We start from the raw sequence: 20,378 nt of genomic DNA on the forward strand, positions 1-20,378 counted from the left end.
TTAAGTTTTGTATGGAAGGTGACTTCTCTGTTTTACCCTTTGCTTTTTTTTTTTGGAGGGATGGGGGACAACATGAGGAGAAGATGGGGTGAGATGGACTACTATGACTATCAGGGCAACATTAATAAATATAGTTACAAATAGTTTAATTTTTCAGAAACTGAGTTGGACTTTAGAAAGAGGAAACTTTTTTCACCTTCATAGCAAAACCATTTGATAGAGATAGAAATACTTGCATTGCTAACATCTGCTTTACTTTATTATTGCATTCCTTTTTTTAATTTTTCAGACAGAATTTCTAATTGAGAAAAGAGTGACAACCAGTAGTATATTTATCACTTCAGGGTCAGTCTATAATGATTGTGTTGGCTCATTCTCATCTCCAAATTTTGGTTATAAAAATGCTGATCATGAAACTGCACGTTGTTATCTTGTAGCACAGCCTTTTCAGACTGCAAAGGGAGAGTAGAGTTTTGTAATATCACACCTGGCCTTTATCAAACTATCACCCAAGATTTCAACCCTTGTTTTCATATTTAGGATACAAGCAGTATTTTCCCACTACTAGTGCAGTTGGCAAGTTTGTGTGAATAATTGTGTAAGGGAAAAAAAAGAATAAATAAGAAAAGAAGCAGTATATGATGAACAAACAGATGTAAAGAATTCATTTTTCTCATCTTAAAAAAGGAAAAGAAGGAGGAAAAAAATAAGCAAATCCCCAAAACAGCAAAGAAACATGCCATCTGTGCCTACTTTGCATATGGTATAGATAGAGTTACTTAGAAGTATTGGAAATATTTACCTCGAAATAATAGTTTAGAAATATTAGAAACAGAACATAAGTTTAGAAGTTGCCATGTGTCACACATATAAAGTGTGTTCACAGACTCAGTTTGAATGAGTATCTTTCTAACGCTTTTAATTCTGCTTATTTGAATCAGGTATAGTTTTGATATAGTGTTAAACCATTCTTGCTTGATTTCTCTTGATTCTAGAATCAGGTTTGGTCTCAAATGACACACTTTAGCTTCCCTGATTCTAATTGGTTTTCTTCTTTACATCATGGTTGTGATCTAGAGCTTGCAAGATCCTGTGAATAAACTAACAGAAAAAGCTGAAAAGGAGGACCAGCAGATTGAGAGCACCAATTCAGTGGAAGATCAGCAGAGTCAGTAAGTCACGTGTCCTGCATATCAAAATAATAAGTATATTTGTCTATAATCTGCTTCCTGGTTCCTAAAGTCACCAAACATAGGCAGAGATGCAGACATAGCTAGTCTAATTCTGCTGGTTACCTCAGTCCAAAAAAATCCTGAAATGTTGTAATATGTACATGAAAACAAATAAACTTTATGGTGAAATTAAGAGTTTTAAAAGGACCCATAAAACCCTTAGGTGTATTTCATCTTTCCTAGTCTTCTTTTTATTTTTTTTTCAGCTTTTGCTACATTTTTTTCTTTATTAAAAGAAATGGTAAGCAACTATACATGGGAGAAGATATATGAGCACTGTATTTCTCCTTTCAGCAGCATCTCCTTTCACCTGGAAATAGGATATAGATTACTGATTGCTCTGAGCAGCGATTAGTTTTTGTAATGTATACAGCATCAGTTAGTAATCCAATGAAGCAGGAGGTACTTAGTATAAAGTACATCCAAGTGAGCTGGTGCTGTCAAGTTTTGAGTTACCTGTGAGTCTGAGCTGAGAGAGACTTATGAATGGACTGCTGTGGGGAGAGGAGAACAGGAGAAAGAGATGCGATCCCTCCCCTACCTGACCGTCAGGACTCGGTTGCCAGGAGCTGCAGTGTTGATATAATCCTGCTGCCACCTGTTGTTTTGACTATCCCTGCTTAAATGGAGCACCCAGCAAAGGATCAGTTGTCAAAAAGCAGAGAACAGCTTGACTGATTAGTGTATTTTGCTTGGCTGTTTATAATGATGGATTTTTAAGGAGTTCAGGTTTTCAGTCATTTTTCTGGTTCAGGTTCAGAACCACTGACCAATACCACTCTATAAATTGGTCAGATTTGGTGCTGTTGATAATAGAAGGGACTTGACCAAGTACCATTTGGCAGGTGGTTGTCTCCACAGCACTTTTCTATCTGTTTCATCTCATGTGACAGTAATAGAGTTTAATAGTTCTCTCCTCAATGTTAAATATAAAGTTCTAGAACGAATATGTGATTTATGCAAGATGTGTGTGTTGGCATCTACCATTAAATGCATCAGATGCCACGTCATACTTGTACTTGTGTTTTTATTTATGTCCTTGTCTGGCATAAGTGAGGGAAAAAATATGCCACCCTTTTGCTGTTTAAAACCATAAACAAACATGTAAGAATCGAGAAGAATTACCCAAGACAAAGCTTTTCAAATCTTCATGAACTTTCCATTCACAGTAAACACTCATTATGCTAGAATTTGGCCTGAATCTAATTTCCTCAACCACAGGCCTGCCCCCAAGAGCAGGGGAGGTGTCTTTTTCTGTCCTGTCACTGGAGGATAGGAGGAATGTGCCCACACAGTCCTTTTCCCCACCACATCAGCCTTGTGGCTGCTTCAGCCCCTACTCCTTGACTGCTGTTTCAAGCATTACTTTACACAAAGTAATAGCAGTTTGAAAGTATGTATTCTTCATTGAAGAGATCACCATTGTATGAGTTGTATGTAAACTACACCTTTTTTTACCCTATTGAGAGCTTTCTTCATCAATGCTCCTGATCTGCTGACATGTGGCAAAACTGTTCTGACTGTTGGTTTTTAATTAGTTGCTGTTAAAAAGAGAAGCACGAAGTGGTTGGTTGCCATTTTTGGGGAGAAAGAGGGGGAGGGGCTGGGGAACAGTTGTAGCTCCTTCATAATAGCTATGAAAGATGAAATGTGGAAATACAGAATACACAATACTTTTCAGTAGAGATTGAGTCAGACTGAAAATGGAAGCTGATAGGATTTGCTAGTTAATCTAATTTTCATTTTCAACAGATCTGCTAGTGAAAGAATAAAAGGTAACAACAGACCAGCAAATGCAAGAGGCCATCTGTTATTACTGTTTATTTCTTAATGATATGAATCTGTGATGATTTGACCAAAAAGAGGAAAATGTATTGTTATTTTAGAGTCTTAGAATTATTTTTCCTTTTTTTTTTTTCTTGTTCTTTCAAATTAAGGTTGATTTCATTAGATGAGGAGAGCCATACCAAGGAATCGAACTATTCAGGTATTATATATCACGTTACCATAACTCCATAAGTGCTGTAACACCTGGGGGTTTTTGTTTGGTTTATTTCCTGTGTCAGCTTCACCCAGCAAATCCCTACAAATGCATGAAACCAAAGGCCAGGAGAATCTTTTAATCCCTTACATGTTACATCCCACTGCATTTCATTCAGTTGTTCTCAGACAGGTGAAATAGCTTGTGTTCCAAAGCCTAATTCTTACATGGGGCATGTACCCTTCAAGGAAGGGTTAGTAGGTGAGACAAGGGAAGTGTGCCATGTAGCTCACTAGTTTGTTCCAGTCATTAAGCTGTAGTCTGTCAAAAACTTGATGAATTCAGTGGAACTTCTGCCCAAAAGCCAGCCAAGATCATTCTCAGCTGCTGCCAATGACCTTGTATGATGTTATTACCAAGTGACACAGCCAGGCTCCAATTGGAAGTGCACTGAGGAAAAAAAGGAGGGAATAGATACAAGTGACAGAAAGGGAAATTTTGAGTACATACTAAGAAGCAAGCGCATGCAGTGAGGGTGGTGAAGTGCTGTAAAAAGTGGAATCTTCATCCATGGAATTCTTCAAGACGATCTAACTTTTTCTACTAAATGAATGGATAATATTTTTAATATGTTATATTTTATCCTACATTAAGATACTTAAAAGGACTACATGAAAGTCAAGACTGCTCTCAAATCTTTATTTCAGTGGGTTAATTGTATTGATGTCTTGAACTCATCATCTCACATTTATTTTTGAAGTTTTTGTTTCCATTCCACTTTGTGGCATCCCTTTTCAAATACGAAATGCATAGCTGAACAGGAGATTTCTGATGTTGTTCTCACCTGTCATGTTTCTAGAAGGTGAAATCACATTCCTGTTTCTTTATCCAAGATCATCCCATTTTGCTGCAACATCAAGTTTGAAACTCGTATCTGAATGCATTATTTACCAAGACTCAGTTCCATTTGGTCATAGCTTTCCAGGATTCATTTATCCTTTCTACAGCATGGCTTATATTCTTTAGTCCTGGAGATGTAACTTACAACTTGGTGGTATTAAATTCTCCTGGCTGTGACTACAGGAACCGAATGAGTGGACTGACTGACCACCTCTAATAGTCTGTTAGTTGTTTGCACATTTTTTTTCAGGAGTGATTTTGTGTTTACTTCCAGATGAAATGCAAAAGCCATTGACTAGCAATGAATAAAACAGTAAGCCTTGCAGATCTAAACTAGAAACACTTCTGCTTTGCAATTATTTCTCCTAACAACGTGTTTTTGACATCTGTTAGTTGTCACATTCCTAATCCATTCAATATGTTCATTATAGATGTTACGCAGTGCTAACTTTTTAGCTGGAAGGCTGTGCAGTGCAGAGTCAAGTTGTTTCTCTATCTTTATCTGAAAGTATCTTTACTGAAAAAAGCTCATAGTTTTATCAAAGAATTAAGTTAGATGGTTTTTTTCTAGGTCTGCTTTCCATGAAATCAACAGTAAATTATTATAGGAGCATTTATTATGCTCACATTCTTTTGCTGAATGCCATACTGAGTGGTTTTCTGTTAATCTTTTAACTGGGAGTAACAGTGATCTACCAGCCTGTACTAACTTACAGTTACTTGAGTCACTCTCTTTAATTGTGGTTGTTGTTTGGGTGTTCTTTTGTAATAAAGACACAGTATTAGGACTTTTCCAGTGTTTTGAAGTTTCAGCCATTTGGCAATTAATTAGATCAGGTATATCTTTGACAAGATATTTTAATATGTATGGGTACAAAATCTGACTTACATTTTCTTAGCAGATGTTTTCTAGAATCTCAGTTACTTATGGACTGTAAAATATTTCACTGTAATATAAATACCCGGCTCTGTCTCTTTCTTCATCCCTTGTAAAAGAAACTGAAGTGTTTTGAAATAGTTCTAACTGGTCTTCTAAATTTTTCCATCTTCATACACCAGCAGGTCTGTGCCATTGCTAAGGGTTTTTTTCTTAAATTACCCTATATATTCCAAAGTCATAGAGATAAGTGCTTGTAGTGAGGGAGCTATGTTGCCTCTTAGTTTCCCTCACCAACTACTTCAACTTCATAACGTCCATTTTTTTATCGTTTGCTCTGCATTCCCCCTTACTATGCTACAGATGCTTTTAAGATTGGCTTCCTCATGTTTACCACTCACCTAAGGCAGGCTTTGCCCAACAGTTGTACCTTTTTCATTAGAGAATTGTGGCCATCCATATCCCACTTGTCATGAACTTCTCTTTCTGATTTTCTTTTCCCGTCTGCCAAACAGTTTAGGGTTGGGATTTTCCCCTTTAACTTTGTGCATTGTGCTTTTATGAAGCATCATGTATATTTGTTCATGTGTGTTTATCTCTCTCCTGTCTATGTCTGTAGCTATATAGAGTGTAATCAGATGTGCTCATGGGTTTTTAAATGACCAGCTGATCCTTGTGCTAGGACATTTCTGTCCGAGCAAAGCCTTATGAAGATACTGATACAAATAGCAAGCTGGTCTGTTTCTTTAGTTCTGAACACACCTTGAAGTTTCTCTTGGAAGGGATTGGCAATTCTCTTGAAGGGGTTTGGGATTCAGGTTTTATTTCACAATAGATAATTCTAGTTCACCTTTCTAGCCTCTTGTGGGAAGCTTCCAGCAGATGGGCCTTCCAGTTCTCCAGTACTGTGGCCAAATGCTTCCTTTGCCCTTAGAACTACAGACTTAATTGTCTAGGCTAGATTTCTTCAACAGTTAATACGGGAGAAAAAGGCATATTCAGCTGTAACATCCCTCATGTTTTACTGTGTGTCTTAAAGGGGTTAATCCCCTGAGGGAGGTATCTTTCTCTCCACTGATAAACGGAATCTAGATGATTGTTTTGACTCCATGTCTCATCTAAGAAGCTTGCTGAGAATTTAAGCTGTGTTTTGTCACCTCTAATAGCCTATAACTCTCAGCTCTACATTTTACTCCCTGTTGGTCTTAGTCCATTTATTTCCCTGCAGAGGAGATGCTGTTACTTATGTCCTGACTTGGGGTACCTTGGGTGAAGCCTCCTCCCTGTTCCCAGAGTTTGTGTCATAAGGAGGAACACATTGTAAGGAAGGCAGTTTAGAGAGTGACAAGGCCCTGGCACTTCTTTGCACTCTCCTGGCCTAAGTACAAGCTTCTAAAAGAAATTTCTCTGCTTCTGGAGGACTGCTTGTTTCAGTTGCCTTAGTTGGGTGCCCTCAGCCTGAAGAGAGTAGTGTAGCAGGCAGATATACAGGAAGATCTCCCTCAGAATGTTACTCAGAAATTTGCCTCACTTTGAAATGCTTGTGCCTTGGATCTTTCATTCTTTGTGACTAGGCTCATTTTAAACATGACTCGTTTAAAACGTGAATCCCAACAACCATTGCATGTTGATCTTATAGTGGAGTGGCATTTATAAGCATGGTCTCCTGCCAAGTGTAATTTGACATGTTTATGGATCTCAATTACAGCTGATGATGGCAAGGATGTCATCTCCACGTTACAAGGACATTGTAACCACGAGCAGAACTCAGGTGATGACACTTAAGAAAACTGTCTTTACATGTTTACATACTAATTGTCAGTCTACTGCAGATCTTTCTTTGTGGCTTTTAATTTTTCTTTATTTTTTTTAGGTGCTATAGATGAGTTATTAGACCTGCAGCCTGAAGAAAATGGTATGATACGTGCATGTCTGCTTCATTTGCTTTTCAATCATAGTAGCCAAGTATACTTTTAATTTTAGATCTTAATTTCTTTCATAGTGTGAAAGGTGGAATGAAATTACTCAGGTGCAGTATTTAAATAGTGTTAAAGGAAACTCAGCAGAGGCACTATTCCTGATGTTACAATATGAAGTAAACCTTACTGGGGATAAAATGTTTATACCAGGTAATTCAAGATTAGGTAGACTGGACTATATCCTATTTGCCCAACTGAACTAAGTTCCATTGTAAACCTTACCCCTCCTAAAACATCTCACAAATTTTTCATTCTGGTTTCTTAGTTGTTGTGTGCTACTCTTGGCAATACACTAGTAACCACAAAATTTTGTGTTTAAAATGTACCTATCAGAAACAAATAATGTAGTCTTCTTAAAACCATGTAAGAACTGGTGACTTCTTTCAGACAGAGAGTTAATTAAATCCACTCTGCTGTCCTTATATTTCTGTGAGATCCCAGGCAGCTCGAGGGGATGTGCTGTTTTACCAGATAACATATGAAATATCTGCATTTAGGTTTTACAAGTTTTCATAAGAAGTCAGAGTGTCGTCTATAATTTTTCAATTGCTTTTCACTCATATATATCAGAAGAATGAGTAAAAAAACTTCAGTAACCAAAACAATTGTGGCAACTCAAAAAGCAAATGAAGCAAAGAAAAAAAATCCCTTTGTGTGGTTTAGTCAGTCAGAATGAGAGCGTTTGGGATATTTAAAACACTGCCTTCATGGTAGGTAAGGACATTTGCAAACACCTTGACTTTGGATTTGCCATGGGCACTGTCTTGCACTTGGGGGTTCAATTGACCATGTGGGGAATCATCCATGAATGCAGGCACCAGGAATGTTCCTCAGGCTTCTGCAGAAGCAGCCCTAATCTGTAAATAGATAAGGTAACAATAACCTTTTCTGTGGTTAATAAAAAAGATCAGTGCATGTCTGGTAGTGGAATTTCCTTGTTGGGCCTTCCTAGTGGAGGTACAGATAATACATATAATCATTGCTCATACAAGCTTAGCTGTGTCACTTAGAACACTTTTTTCTTTACTTAAACAGTTAAATTAATACAAAAACTGCTGTGGGGAGCCTGCATTGGCTAAGGATGGCTATGGCACTATTAGAATATCAGCCATTTGCACTAATTTTACACATTAGCTAGCTTTAGGCTAATGAATATTGTACTATTTTAAGTGAAGCAGTATAGGTAGAGGTACACTGTCATGTGTGTTTCAGAAGGAAGTCTTTATCATGTGTTGCCAATCATGTACTGTTGTAAATATTTTTAGTTTCTCTTCTCTTTTTTTTTAATAGCAGCAAAATTAGGTATGTTTACAAAGGCATTGTGAGCATTGCTAGAGGCTTGTTCAAACAACTACAGAAGGAATATAGTCACATTGTTCTTTCAGTGTTTTATTGGAAGGTTCGGATTTTTTTTCGTGGGCATTTATAAGGTTGGGGCAGCATGTGCAGACAGAAAAAAGGATTTTGACTGAAAATGAGCAGTGAAAACAGAAACAGGAAAAGAAGTAATAGAAGATTTATGGGTAAAGTGAGAAAGTCCCTATCATTCTAGTAATCTAGCAGAGATACCACATGAGTAATATCTCGGTAAGCAAGACTGGTTTCTGGATAACCTTTATTGCAAACAAGAGTAAAACTTGCTGCTGCTTACTCAGGGTAGCCCGAGCCTGAACACGCCCTATCCTGCCCTTCCATGGGTGCACAGTCCCTACAGGAAGATCAGGAAGATTGCTGAGCCACAAAAGGTGTCACTCTTTAGATGCCTGGTGGTCCTACACCCTGCAGCAAGACCTGACTGCTCTTCACACGTAAAGCTTTGTTGTACTTGCACCTCAAGTGAAGATGGAGCTCCTGCAGTGGTTCCCCAGATGAGGCAGGGCTTGGCTCTGAGCTGTGCTGCTGCATTTGTTCCGTTCAGGGCACTTGTGGTTAGGCGTGGTGGTGGTGCTGTGTCGAGCAGATCTGCTGCAAGTGCTGCTCCCTTTGTGAGTCCATGGACAGGCTTCCTGAGAGCAGCTTTGAGGTGGTGATGCCACACACAGCTCAGAGTTCCCAAGGGCCTTTGAAATAGCAGGTGTGTTTCCCCTATGAGAGGATTTACCCCTCTCTCTTACCTGCTGAATAACTTGGGGTAATTGGAGGTATTTGGACAATGTTAATATTCTTTGCTCTTTATCTGAAGATGGCAAAACAGCCTGAAATTCATAAGAACAAATTGTTTTCTGTGGTATTTTAGTTACAGTCCAGGGGGAACATCAGGAGAATTGACGTGTTTCTAATGGTTTTATTTCTAATTTTTAGGCCCTGTCAGGGAGTACAGAGGTATATCAAAATGTGAGTTAGAAAGGAGTTGAATCTCACAGCTGACTACAGTAATGAATAAAACCATTTTATTGTGTGTTGGTTTATTTGTTTCTTAGCACGTAGGTGTGTGCACTGACGCATGAGCCTATTTTAAAACACAATTTTGTGCTTTTTTTTCCTCCTCTGACTCAACTTCAACCATTTCATTATAAATTATTACAGCTGTTACCAGGAAACTTTTCTGAGAAGGCTGTTGAATTTCAGTAAAATGGCCTGTTGCAAGCACTTGCTACTGTCAATCTTTTATCCCAGCCCGAAAGGGTTAAAAGCATTTTGTAATTTGAATGCAAATTGGAGAGTTCAGCGTTGAACTTACCCAAACTTTGGAAAACTGAAGTTGCTTCTGTGCCTTACCACAAGTTTGAAAGAAGCATAATTAAGATGAATTGATCTGGATTTTTTGGAACATAACATTATTGGCCTCGTTAACCACCATTTTTCTGATCTGCAGACTTCCACAGTGGAGCTCCAAATGCTTCGAAGTAAAATAACACTTGGGGGTCCTTGGTAGTTCTTTAACTCTCAAAATATTTTGGAAAAGGATAATGATCCTGGTTACCAGTTTCATGTATTTTGTAAAACTATTTACCATTTCTAAAATAGGAAAAAAAAACTTTAAAGAGCAGTGGCTCAAGTGATCTAAGAACTTCTTCAGCTGCAGTTTGGGTGCTGGAAAAACTAACACAGGGAATCAGAAGGAAAGTGAGCCCCAATTATTTCTCAGCAGCTTATGAAAAGAAAAAAAAAATTTCTACAGCATTGATCAGTGTAGAAATGCAACTCTGCAATACACTAACCTTTTTTATGGAGAAATACCCCAATAATTACAGCATTGATCAGAAGGTCATAAGAGAGATCTTAAATCCCCAAGCTTTACTTTTTTCTTTTTTTTTTGTTTATATAATTCTGGGGTTTTTTTGAGACTTCTATATAATGTAAGAAGCAACATAAAAGTAGTATTTTCCAATGATTGAAATATTAGACTGTGTAATGATTTTGGTGTGTTTAATAGATTTTTAAGCATACTTGTAGTATTATTTTAATGAGAAGCAGGTCTTAACAGCAGTGAGGTTATCTAAGATAATGAAGAAATTACTTGTTGCATAAGGTATAAACCCAGATGTCCAAGAGAACTGAGTCTCAAAAGGAAAATAAATATTCATGTAAAAGTATTCCATCTCACTAAACATACCTAGCCTAGATTGGTTATGTTTTAAAAAGTTCCTTCTTCACTTTGTGTAAAAAAAATTATTTGTCCTCTCTCTCTCTTGTTCTGAGACAGCTTCAAAGGAAAAGTTCATGAGATCTTTGGAGCCAGAACCTGGTGATAAGGATGACATGGTGTTACTAAATGAGATCCTCAACGCCTCCTCCCTGGATGAGGGGGAATTCAGCAAAGAGTGGACAGCTGTTTTTGGCCAGGCTGCTGATCTCACCATGAACTCTTCAGCGAGAGATGGGGAGAACACCTCGTCGTCTGCAGTGCCAGCACCATCGGGCTACTTGCCCTCACAGCTGCTAGACCAGAACATGAACGACTTGCAGTCGTCCTTACATGGTGAGAGCTCGTCTTCTTCTGTCGGTATGTTGGGGTTAGGGCTTAGGGTATGGTTTTCTGGTATGTAGAAGTGTGTAAGTTTATATTGTGCCATGGCTGCAGAAATTGTGCCTGAAATTAAAGCAGAGTATGGCCTGGGGAAAAAACACACGAGTAACTTACTTGTTTTTCTAGCCCTTCTCATTCAGTGTTTGAATGAAGTACCCAAAACCTAAAGTCAAGATTGCTGTCTTGAATGTTTTCATTGAATTTCTTGAAATGTTCTGTAGAACTTTGAGATCATTTTTTTTCCTGAAAAAGAAAACATGTTTGAGTGGGTTTTACTGATTTAATCACAACTGCTGTCTCTCTAAGGGGCCAAGAAACCAAAAAGGATTACTGTATTTTGTCTGGGGATACTATTTTTAAACCATGTTGTGAAAATCAGTTGCATTCTTCTTCTTTTTTTTCCTTCCCCAAGCATCCTATACCATTGCATTCAGGGATATGGGTCAGGTAGAATGGGTTGTCTCATCCTAGCAACCATATAGGTGGATTTCTTTTGCAGGCTGGTTACTGATGTAGCTCTTTCTCTCCTCTTTCTTCTATGCAGTTAATTCTCTTGGCTTTTCCAAGCTACTGCTGGGGAAAAAAATAGAGGGGAACTAGGGCAGAGCTTTCCTGCTGCTGCTTTGGCTTTGAGGAGGGAAGGGAGGGAGGAAGGCAGGCTGGTGATAAACAGCCAGCAGCACCCACCTTTGTCCTCCTTGCAGTCTGGCTGGATCTTCTGTAGGGCTTTGCAAGCTGGAGGGGACCTTGCCTTTTTGGGCTCTGTCCCAGGTCATTTAAATCTCACTTGGGGAAGAACAATATAGGAAAGAGTAGCAGGCTGATCCTATCCTGGATCTTGGAACTCATGCAACTGGAAGTGTCATACATGATGTAAAATGACCTGTGACATTTTGGCAGGAATAAGAAAGTCAGATTTATTTTATAATTAATACAGTTACTACCAGCACCCCTAGAGCAAGATACCTCAGTTCATTGGCTTCAGCACTTACATGAAAAAATGGGAGAATGAAATTTGTAGTGATGCACAGGTATAAGGTACATGATTTTTAAGCAAATTACTAAAAATAGCAACAGAAGTATTATGAGATTAATTTTTTTCCACAGTTTTACATATTTTTAAATATATTTTACATTTCAGTGTAATTTCCATTTTTAAATGTAAATATGTTTTTAAAGGAAAATATTTTTTAGACATAAACAACAAGTAGAGTTGTACATCCTTTCTGAGGTGGCTGTTAGCTTTCATTTGCACTGGCACTGGGTGCGGTGTTAGAGACTTAATTCAGGAATGTTGCATTCAAGGAATACTAGAAATGGAAAATCTGTTCCAGTCAACATGGTGTCACAAAATCTTTTTGAGTTAAAAAAATAATAAAGGGTAAAATATGTTGATGTTTTCAAATGGGTTTCCAAGGTTTTGGCAGAAGATTGTGGTAATTGATGTACCAGCATTTCAAAAGTCAGGGCTAATCAGCTGAGTGATTGTATCTGAAAATAATCTTTCTAAGTGTTTTGTTTCTTGTTTTATCTTTCTAAATATTTACAAGTTTTTGGTTTCCTATTTTTCAACAGAAGATGAAATTTGGTCCACTTTATATCTTGTAAAAACTCAACTTTAATCTTAAACTACATTTCATTTCACTTCCCAACTTTTCTTTCAGAATTTGACCTTATCATTAAATAGGGGAAAAGAGACTTTTTAAATACTAACTGGAGTATAAGTATATCCAGACATAAAAATTTTAAATATTAGAATATATAAATTATTTTTAACTGAGGACTTGTGATACATCTCCTCCATTTTTTCCCCCCAGCTGGTAGGATTACTTAATAATTATTCAGTGTGAGTTGCTACACTGTAGCCTCAATGTTGCATACTTCCTGTGTGAATTTGGCCTTAAGACCATAAAGATTCTTAAAACTCACATGCTTAGCTTTAAGCACATTAACTTTTCTATTAACTTCAGTGGGATTACTTACTTATTTTACGTTAAGCACACTCATAAATCTTTGGGGCTTTGTTTTCTTTCTGCCTCAGATCTTAATCTGTAAAACAGGCACAATGCTATGCAGGTTATAAACTGTTACGGTCAGGAATTCCCAGCTCAGAGTTTTCTCTGGCTGTATTTATAGGCAGGATCCAGCACAATGGGACTCTGAATTGCTATGGGGCTACCAGGTGCTGGTTTAAAATACATATAAATGTGTGTGAGTGTATATATATATAATAGAAACAAAGCATGCTCCCAATGTATCTTTTAGATTAGATCTTTAGATTCTCCTCCAGATACAGCTCTGTAGTTCAGTTAGTTTCTACTTTTTCAGAGGGAGCATTGGCTTTTTCTTTTCATGATGTTTATGGCCTCATTTACTTACTCATTTACACCATTGAGGGCTCCTCTTTATCTTCCCTACATGTGCATATATTCTAGTTGGTAAGAAAATGCACAGCTCACCATTTCCATTTCTAAAATTAGCCATTGCAATGTTGGTGAAGATGCTTGCTGTGCAGCAAGCTGTTTGGTTTCCTTGCTGTCTTGACAATAACCTTTTTGTCTGGTCACGTAACAAAGCCATCCTGTGAACAGGCAAACCAAAACAGGCTTAGGGCCAATAACTTTTTTCAAACTGATAGGCTGTGGTTTGGTTTTGAAAGGCAAAGTTGTTCTCTGTAGCTCACTAAAAATGTAATTCATGGAAGTATTTAACAAAAGTTATGTGTCAGTCTTTCTCACTAGATCACTAATTTCATTATGAAAGCATCACATATTTTCTGGAGTATATTTGGTTGGATTTTATGTTGCGGTTGTTGGTTCTTCTTGTTTTCTAAGTGTCTCTTGAGCTACCTGTGTTTCATTAAATGACAGCCAGGTGGTCTGTGGTCACAGATGTGCTGCCCACCAGGCCTTAGTCCAGGGACTCAAAAACAGGGAGGGCTCCAAAGGAGTTCACAGGTCTGAAGTGTTTTGCTCCCTTACCTGCCAAGCACACCAGTGTAAAGGAACATCAGTGATGGATGTCACAGGGAGCCAGTTCCTGATCTTTCTGAAGTCACTGGGACGTGCACAGAAGGTTTCTGGCAGAGCTCCCATTCATTTCCATCAGATCAGGATTTGGCCCTCTTTGTTTAAGCAGCTGAATTTACCTGCTGTCGTTCATTGCCATATCAAACACTTCCTCACAATGCCTCTCCAAGCACACAAAAGCATTGCAGTCCACTGTAGTTGTGTATATCCTCTGCCATTCCTGTTTGTAACACAAGCAGAGAAAATGCCTGGAAAAGCATGTCATTCTGAAGGGTTAATGCCATGTTTTCCATTATTTATCATTCAGATTTACTTATTTTAAAGATTAAACCCTCACTTTCAGAAGGCACAGGCTGGCTCACAAGACTTCATCGCCTTTATCTAGAGCAAATACATGTGAGCATTCTGCATCCAGATTTTGAAGAAGTTTTTGGGTAATTATAGAGATACAGAGGATGTTTGTGGCTTTAAATTTCCTTCCTAATTCATGTGATTTTACAGAAAAACTCTTCTTGCCTCTTTTTATAACACAGCTTGAGCTTTAGACCTTTTATAGGCAAGGTAAGATCAGAGAGCGATGAGAATAATCTGCTGAGAGAGAAGGGTTGATGTGACTGATGTGGTTGTTGCATTACCTGTCAGGATGCTGGGTGCCAATATCTGGCAGGGATCCCAAAAGAGCTGAAAGTAAGGGGAAAAAGGACAAAAAGAGTAAAAAAGGATGTGAAAACATCAACTTGTAGAAAAAAGAGACTGAACAAGGAAATGGTAACTGGGTGCATAGATGAGCATCCTGTTTGTGATACGGCCAAATTAGATGGATAATTGACCAAGCCAAGCTTAGAGGATATATTAATTCAATTAGAAATACTATCTCCAGTCCTCTAAATGTTACAAAGCACATGAATTTAAATATCTTAAGCAAGGGACAAAAATTGTTTTGTTTTTTCCCCAATTTGTTTCTGCAGTATACTACTCCTAGTTCATTTTGCCAGCCTGTTCATCTGGCCTCATTAACTGTATTTATCATTACTCTTTTGTGGATATAGAATATGTATGTAAGAACAAAAACTTATTTCACTTCTTCCTGCATAGTTGCTCTCTTCTTGCTCAGAATCTCCTTTCAAATAAAGAGCAAAAAGAAATACTGCATTAAAATGTTGTTTTAAATTAACTTGAGGTAATTAATCTTGAATTTAATTCTTCAGTGTTCTGCAATGAATTATGGTTTTTTCCAGAATTCCTTCAAAATTAGCTAAAAAATTTAGGGTTTCTATGTAAGGTTTTCTATGGAACAGTGGATGAAATGAAAGTCTTTGGACTTTGAAAAAATGTTTATTATGTGTGGTGTTTCCACCCAAATGTGATTGTTTTCCCTACAGCTGTGTTCGACTTGCTTACTGAACTGGCCTTTCTGTGAATGAGTATTAACCATGATTCATTAAGAGAAACAATTCTTTTCTAGCCAGGTGAAAGGTTTGAGAAGAGTATAAGTTGCCTGAAGCTGGAGATGATGAAAGTGATCTAGAGATATTCTGGTACAGGGTGTTGTTCCTGTGCAGGTCTGACTGGTGTCTTTGTGTGTACGAGGACAGATATGAATGGCCATAAACTGGCCATACTGGTAGTAAACTGGTATATTGGTAGTATTCTGCTCCTCTGGCTGATGCTGCCAGACACTGGGGTGTTGGAGTTAACAAAGTAACTCCTCATGCTAATGCTCTGTATTACTGAATTTTAGGATGGGCAGCCAGCAGTGTGAGCCCACCATCAATACCACAGCCAGCACAGAAACCACACAGCCTGAATGTGAATGACGACAAGACGCCTGTGAAAGGTGATGGTCGTACTCTTTTCAGTTACTTGGCTTTTCCTTTTTAGCTCTTCTATCTGGTATAGTGTCTTATGTCTTCTCAGTTACTGTGGTAACAGAACTTATTTTTGGAGTAGCTACAGCTCGATCTTGTGCTCCCGGATTATTCCGTTTCACCTTGATTAGGTGATGTGATGTGTGTGTATGTATATTTTTGGTAGCCTTAGTGCTAACAGCATGTCAAAAGAGTAATTCACTATATAACAAAGAAGTTGAAGCTACAGTTTCTTTTACATACTTTAATTTTGAGTAGCACAGAATAGCATCTTTGTCTGAGCTAAAGAATGTTTTTAAGCTCTAAGATTTAGCATTGTTGCTAAAATACAGGCTGCTGATAAGGGCAGAAGAGCCCTAATTGCAATTTTTTTGATAAACATATATGGTATTAGTAATCATCTGTTTAAAACTTAATTCAGTTGTTGCAACTGAGCCAAGAGTGCATAGTCCTGCCATCTACTGAGAAAAAGGCCTGCTGATTTTGGACTAGGATTTTCTGGATAACTGGACCAGAAATACGTTGAATTCTGTTGCCTGTTTGTAGACAATTCTGTGCATTCACGTTTGATGATACAGAAGAAAGAGGTGACATGTATTCCTTCTCCTGAGATTTTTCAGCTCAGCAGAAAAAAAAAACAAAAAGAGAGCTAAGGTGTTTTGGAAACTGTTTTGGAAATCAGTGCGATTACGCAGCCACAGGACTGGCACCAACAAAAGGAATGGCCTTCAGCCATTTGGAAATCTGTGGTTCTGAAAGTGTCAGGTACCAAGAGGAGTGTCATGCCAGGCAGAGCCTATTTTGTCTGTAAATTCTTTGTGTTGCAAGAAAGCTTTCATGTGCCACTATCTCTCTGAGAGAAGAGTGTATCTTACTTCACTATCAGTATAATACACTTCGGGCATAGGGCCACAGAAACAAAGCAAGGGGAGATGTACCTTCTTCACAGCAGCCAAAGTTGTTACTGCTTTCACCTGAACATTTGCCCAGTTGGAATAACAGCAGACAGGAGATCTCTATGACATACATATATCAATGTGGACACAGAAGTGCAATAGTCCAGCTGCTAGTGGATATTCCTTATTCACATTTCCTCTATATCCATCAGAATTATGCAGAAGCTGTACTGGGGACTGCCTATCAGATCATTCTCTCTCCAGCCTTCCCACTAAAACTTCATTCCAGATGAGAAACGACCTTGTTGCTTGCATACAGGGGAGACAGAACAGTCACATGAATTGGATTTAGGCAAAGGAATTTACTCCTGTAAGAGAGGTTGAAAGTAAAATTTGCCTTCGCTTTCCTTTTGCTTGTTTGCAGGCATGCAGGGGCACACTCAAATACCTTCCATGGAACAAAGCTAGACAAAGAGTGAGATTGTTTCTATTTCTAGTTAAAGTGTTCCTATACTTACCATGGCAGGAGCCATATAAAATACATAGCAGACATGTAAACCACTCATTCTTACTACAGTTCTATATTCTGACAAAGATAGTGTTTTAAAATGCAATCACTCATTCTGATTTTCTTGTCAGAAGTGCCCTTGGTAATAAATTAAACAATAGCATGGCACTTGTTTGACCTCAGACAAACATTCAGTCAGTTTTGTTTTAAAATAGCTGACAAGTCTGTGCATTTCTTTTTTCTTTCTTTTTTCTTTTTTTTTCCAGAATCTACAAAGAATCCTAAAGACTTGACTGCTTGGTTCAGTCTTTTTGCTGACCTTGACCCATTATCCAATCCTGATGCTGTTGGGAAAACTGATAAAGAACATGAATTGCTTAATGCATGAGTCAGCTGCCTCTGGTAACTCACATTCTTCCCTTCATCAACACTATTTTGGAGTTTAAAAACCTAAATGAAAATTAGTATGCTCTTGTGAAACTATTAGGTATGTGCCATGATAATAAAACTAAAGGGAATTAATCCCCTTTTCTATAGGTACAGTTATTTGCTCTTGTTTTGTATAAAGAGTTCGCATTTATTTTCTATGTGGACTTACAAAAATGAGGTTAAGAATTAGGGCAGATTTCTTGCCAAATTAGATTGTCTGCTGAAACACTGTCTTTGCCTGGGGTGATGTGGAGCTAACACCAGAATGAAATACAAATTACAAACCTATTTTTTTATAATGTTTCTTGAGTAAATTAAAAAAAAATCGTGTAACTGAAGAGGCTGCATGAGTCAGACATCTGTCATGTATATAATATATCTATTAATGCTATGTTAAGATGTCAACTAAATTTGTTTTGTTAGTACTCACAGTTGAAAAACCTGTGCCGGAGCTGATTATTGAAGAAGTAGATTTGGGTCTGTGCAGCCATCGAAATTGTGCCCTTTCCAGTCTAACTTATTGACAAACTGCACTACGTAAAGAGAAGTCATGCCCAGGAGACTTCTTTTTCTGAGTTTTTTCTCCATTGCACCAACAGAATTTGCACCTGTTTGCAGAAGTTTCTTGGAACTGATGCTTTACCATGCCTTCAATCCATTTCTGTTCTGAGAATTTTTCATCCAGTTTATTTCTGAAGCATGTATTATTTTAAGCTTGTTGTGACATTAACTCTTTAATAAAATGATTTTGACAAAAACCCCAACTTTATTCCCACTGTTGGAATGCTGTTGTGCTGTTGAATTGATACACAACAAGCATCTGAATATAAACATGACCAGTTTGTAGACAGTACTGAACCCTTCATTTCTGAATAGCAATCCAGTAGCAAGGACAGTGAGAAAACTTGAACTCAATGTGGTGTCCCTTTGCTTCCCTGCAAAAGAAGGGGAAAGGGCTCATAGACTCATAAAGGTTGGAAACAGCCTGCAAGACTATTGAGTCCAGCCCTGGAACAAACAGTGCCCCTGCCAACTAAACCCCAGCACTCAGTGCCATGTCTGGTTGTCTTTCAAACACTTTCAGTCATGGTGACTCCACCACCTTCTTGAGCAGCCCCTTCCAATGCCTGACCCCCATTCAGGGGAGAGATTCTTCCAGATGTCCAACCTGGACATCCCCAGGTGCCCCATGATAATGTGTCAGCAGCCAATTAAGATCAAAAGCTCTATGTACTGTATAGGACCTGCTTTACAATTTAGTATATTCAGCATTTTAAAATTTGCTTGATTTTCCTTTTACATTGGTGAAGTGTTTCACAACCAGTTATCTGTACACTCAGTTAATCCCTGCTTCATCGTCCAATAGGTAACTAAGTACCTGGAAATAACTATATAAATGTACAAGTTCACTGAATTGGCCAACTTCTTCTCGAGTGCAGCAGAACACTGTTGGATGTGTGCACTGAGCAGCAGTCATGTGGATTTGGTGCCTCCTGTCTAAAAAGCCACATGCTAGCAGTGGCTGTGAGGTTGGACTGACCAGAGTTCATCAGGCTCAAGCCTCAGCAAGCTTTAAACACCTCTGTTCAAACTGTCACGTTCATTTATCCCATCCCATAACCTGGAAGTGTCAAAGTACTTCAGTTGTTGCCAGAAAAGTCTTCAGACGCTTAGCAGTGGATTTTCATGTCTAATGGGAAAAGATGGTCTGATCTCATCTTTGCACAGTCCCCAGCCCAGCTGGAGCCCTGAGGTGTGTAAGACCTGGAATCTGATGTCAGTGCCATACTCTTTCTAAAGGTAAAACTTGGTTCCTTCCACAGTATTTGCTACTCTTCAGTACTGGCAGCTCCTTGCTCAGTGAGCTGCCTTTTCTGCACTCTAACTTTCTTGAGCACTCAGAGGGGGCTGAATTCACAGCTTTGGACTGCAGTTCTGGCAGTAAATAAGACATCTAGAAAGGGGATTAACTGGGAAATACCTACGGTTTACACTGGGGTGCACTTACACCTAGGAGTGCTAGTTTGTACTCAGAGACTGCCCGAAATCCTCTTCATCCTAAGCTGTAATTATCTGCAATGCCAAAAATGTTAGTGTCAGGCGCTCGAGGGAGAGCCAGGCTGCTCCTCAGCCCAGCTGGGTTACCACAAAATCATTAAACAGATTCTTGCAACTTCAAGCAAGTCTGTGGTTGCTAAATTTGCTGTGGATTACATTTGTCTGGATAGTTTCTAAAACACTTGTGGACAATCTACTCCAACATTTTTTAGTAGCTGAAGCAGTTAGGTGAAAAGTGGAGAAGAAGCTGTATTGAGCTCAAACCAGCCAATTAACTGTTCTTAAAGGCTCAAAAAATGTTTGTTCTTTAGGTCACAGATTGTAGACTTCCAGGATTAAAAAAAAAAAAAAAAAAAAAAAAAAGCACCAGAACAATCAAAACAAGGCACAAAAACCTAAACTCCTGTCTTGACTTGAGACAAGAGCATTGCAGAGGTTCAACCAATGATGTTCTAAATCCTTATCCTGTTTTTAAGTAGGAAAGCACCAGAATCATGCCTTTCACTCAAGGCAAGCCACATGTGCAGGGTTTTTCCTTTCCCTCCTCCTCACACAAACTGCACTACCAACTTGTTCATATTTAGCATTGATTTCTTGTAATATGCCATTTTTGAAATTGAGCTTTGAATCATTTGCATTGCAATTTTTTTC

At 38.3% G+C, this 20,378-nt stretch overlaps 1 protein-coding gene across 9 annotated transcripts in view; it reads left to right on the forward strand.

The window, feature by feature from the left end:
• The window catches only part of ICA1 (islet cell autoantigen 1), a 67,489-nt gene extending 47,399 nt beyond the window's left edge, over positions 1–20,090 (forward strand). For 2 of the 9 annotated variants that reach the window (XM_063411535.1, XM_063411554.1), the window contains exons 10-16: positions 1,078–1,172; positions 3,155–3,219; positions 6,699–6,761; positions 6,864–6,905; positions 10,616–10,915; positions 15,710–15,805; positions 17,507–20,090. In XM_063411535.1, the coding sequence (XP_063267605.1) occupies positions 1,078–1,172; positions 3,155–3,219; positions 6,699–6,761; positions 6,864–6,905; positions 10,616–10,915; positions 15,710–15,805; positions 17,507–17,628 (783 nt within the window). In that variant the 3' untranslated portion in view covers positions 17,629–20,090. The remainder of the gene's footprint in view (positions 1–1,077; positions 1,173–3,154; positions 3,220–6,698; positions 6,762–6,863; positions 6,906–10,615; positions 10,916–15,709; positions 15,806–17,506) is intronic. The other 7 variants (XM_063411543.1, XM_063411576.1, XM_063411565.1 and 4 more) reach the window with 7 other exon arrangements.
• The last annotated feature ends 288 nt before the right edge of the window (positions 20,091–20,378 follow it).

This window comes from Prinia subflava, chromosome 1 (assembly GCF_021018805.1).
Source record: "Prinia subflava isolate CZ2003 ecotype Zambia chromosome 1, Cam_Psub_1.2, whole genome shotgun sequence".
NCBI lineage: Eukaryota > Metazoa > Chordata > Aves > Passeriformes > Cisticolidae > Prinia > Prinia subflava.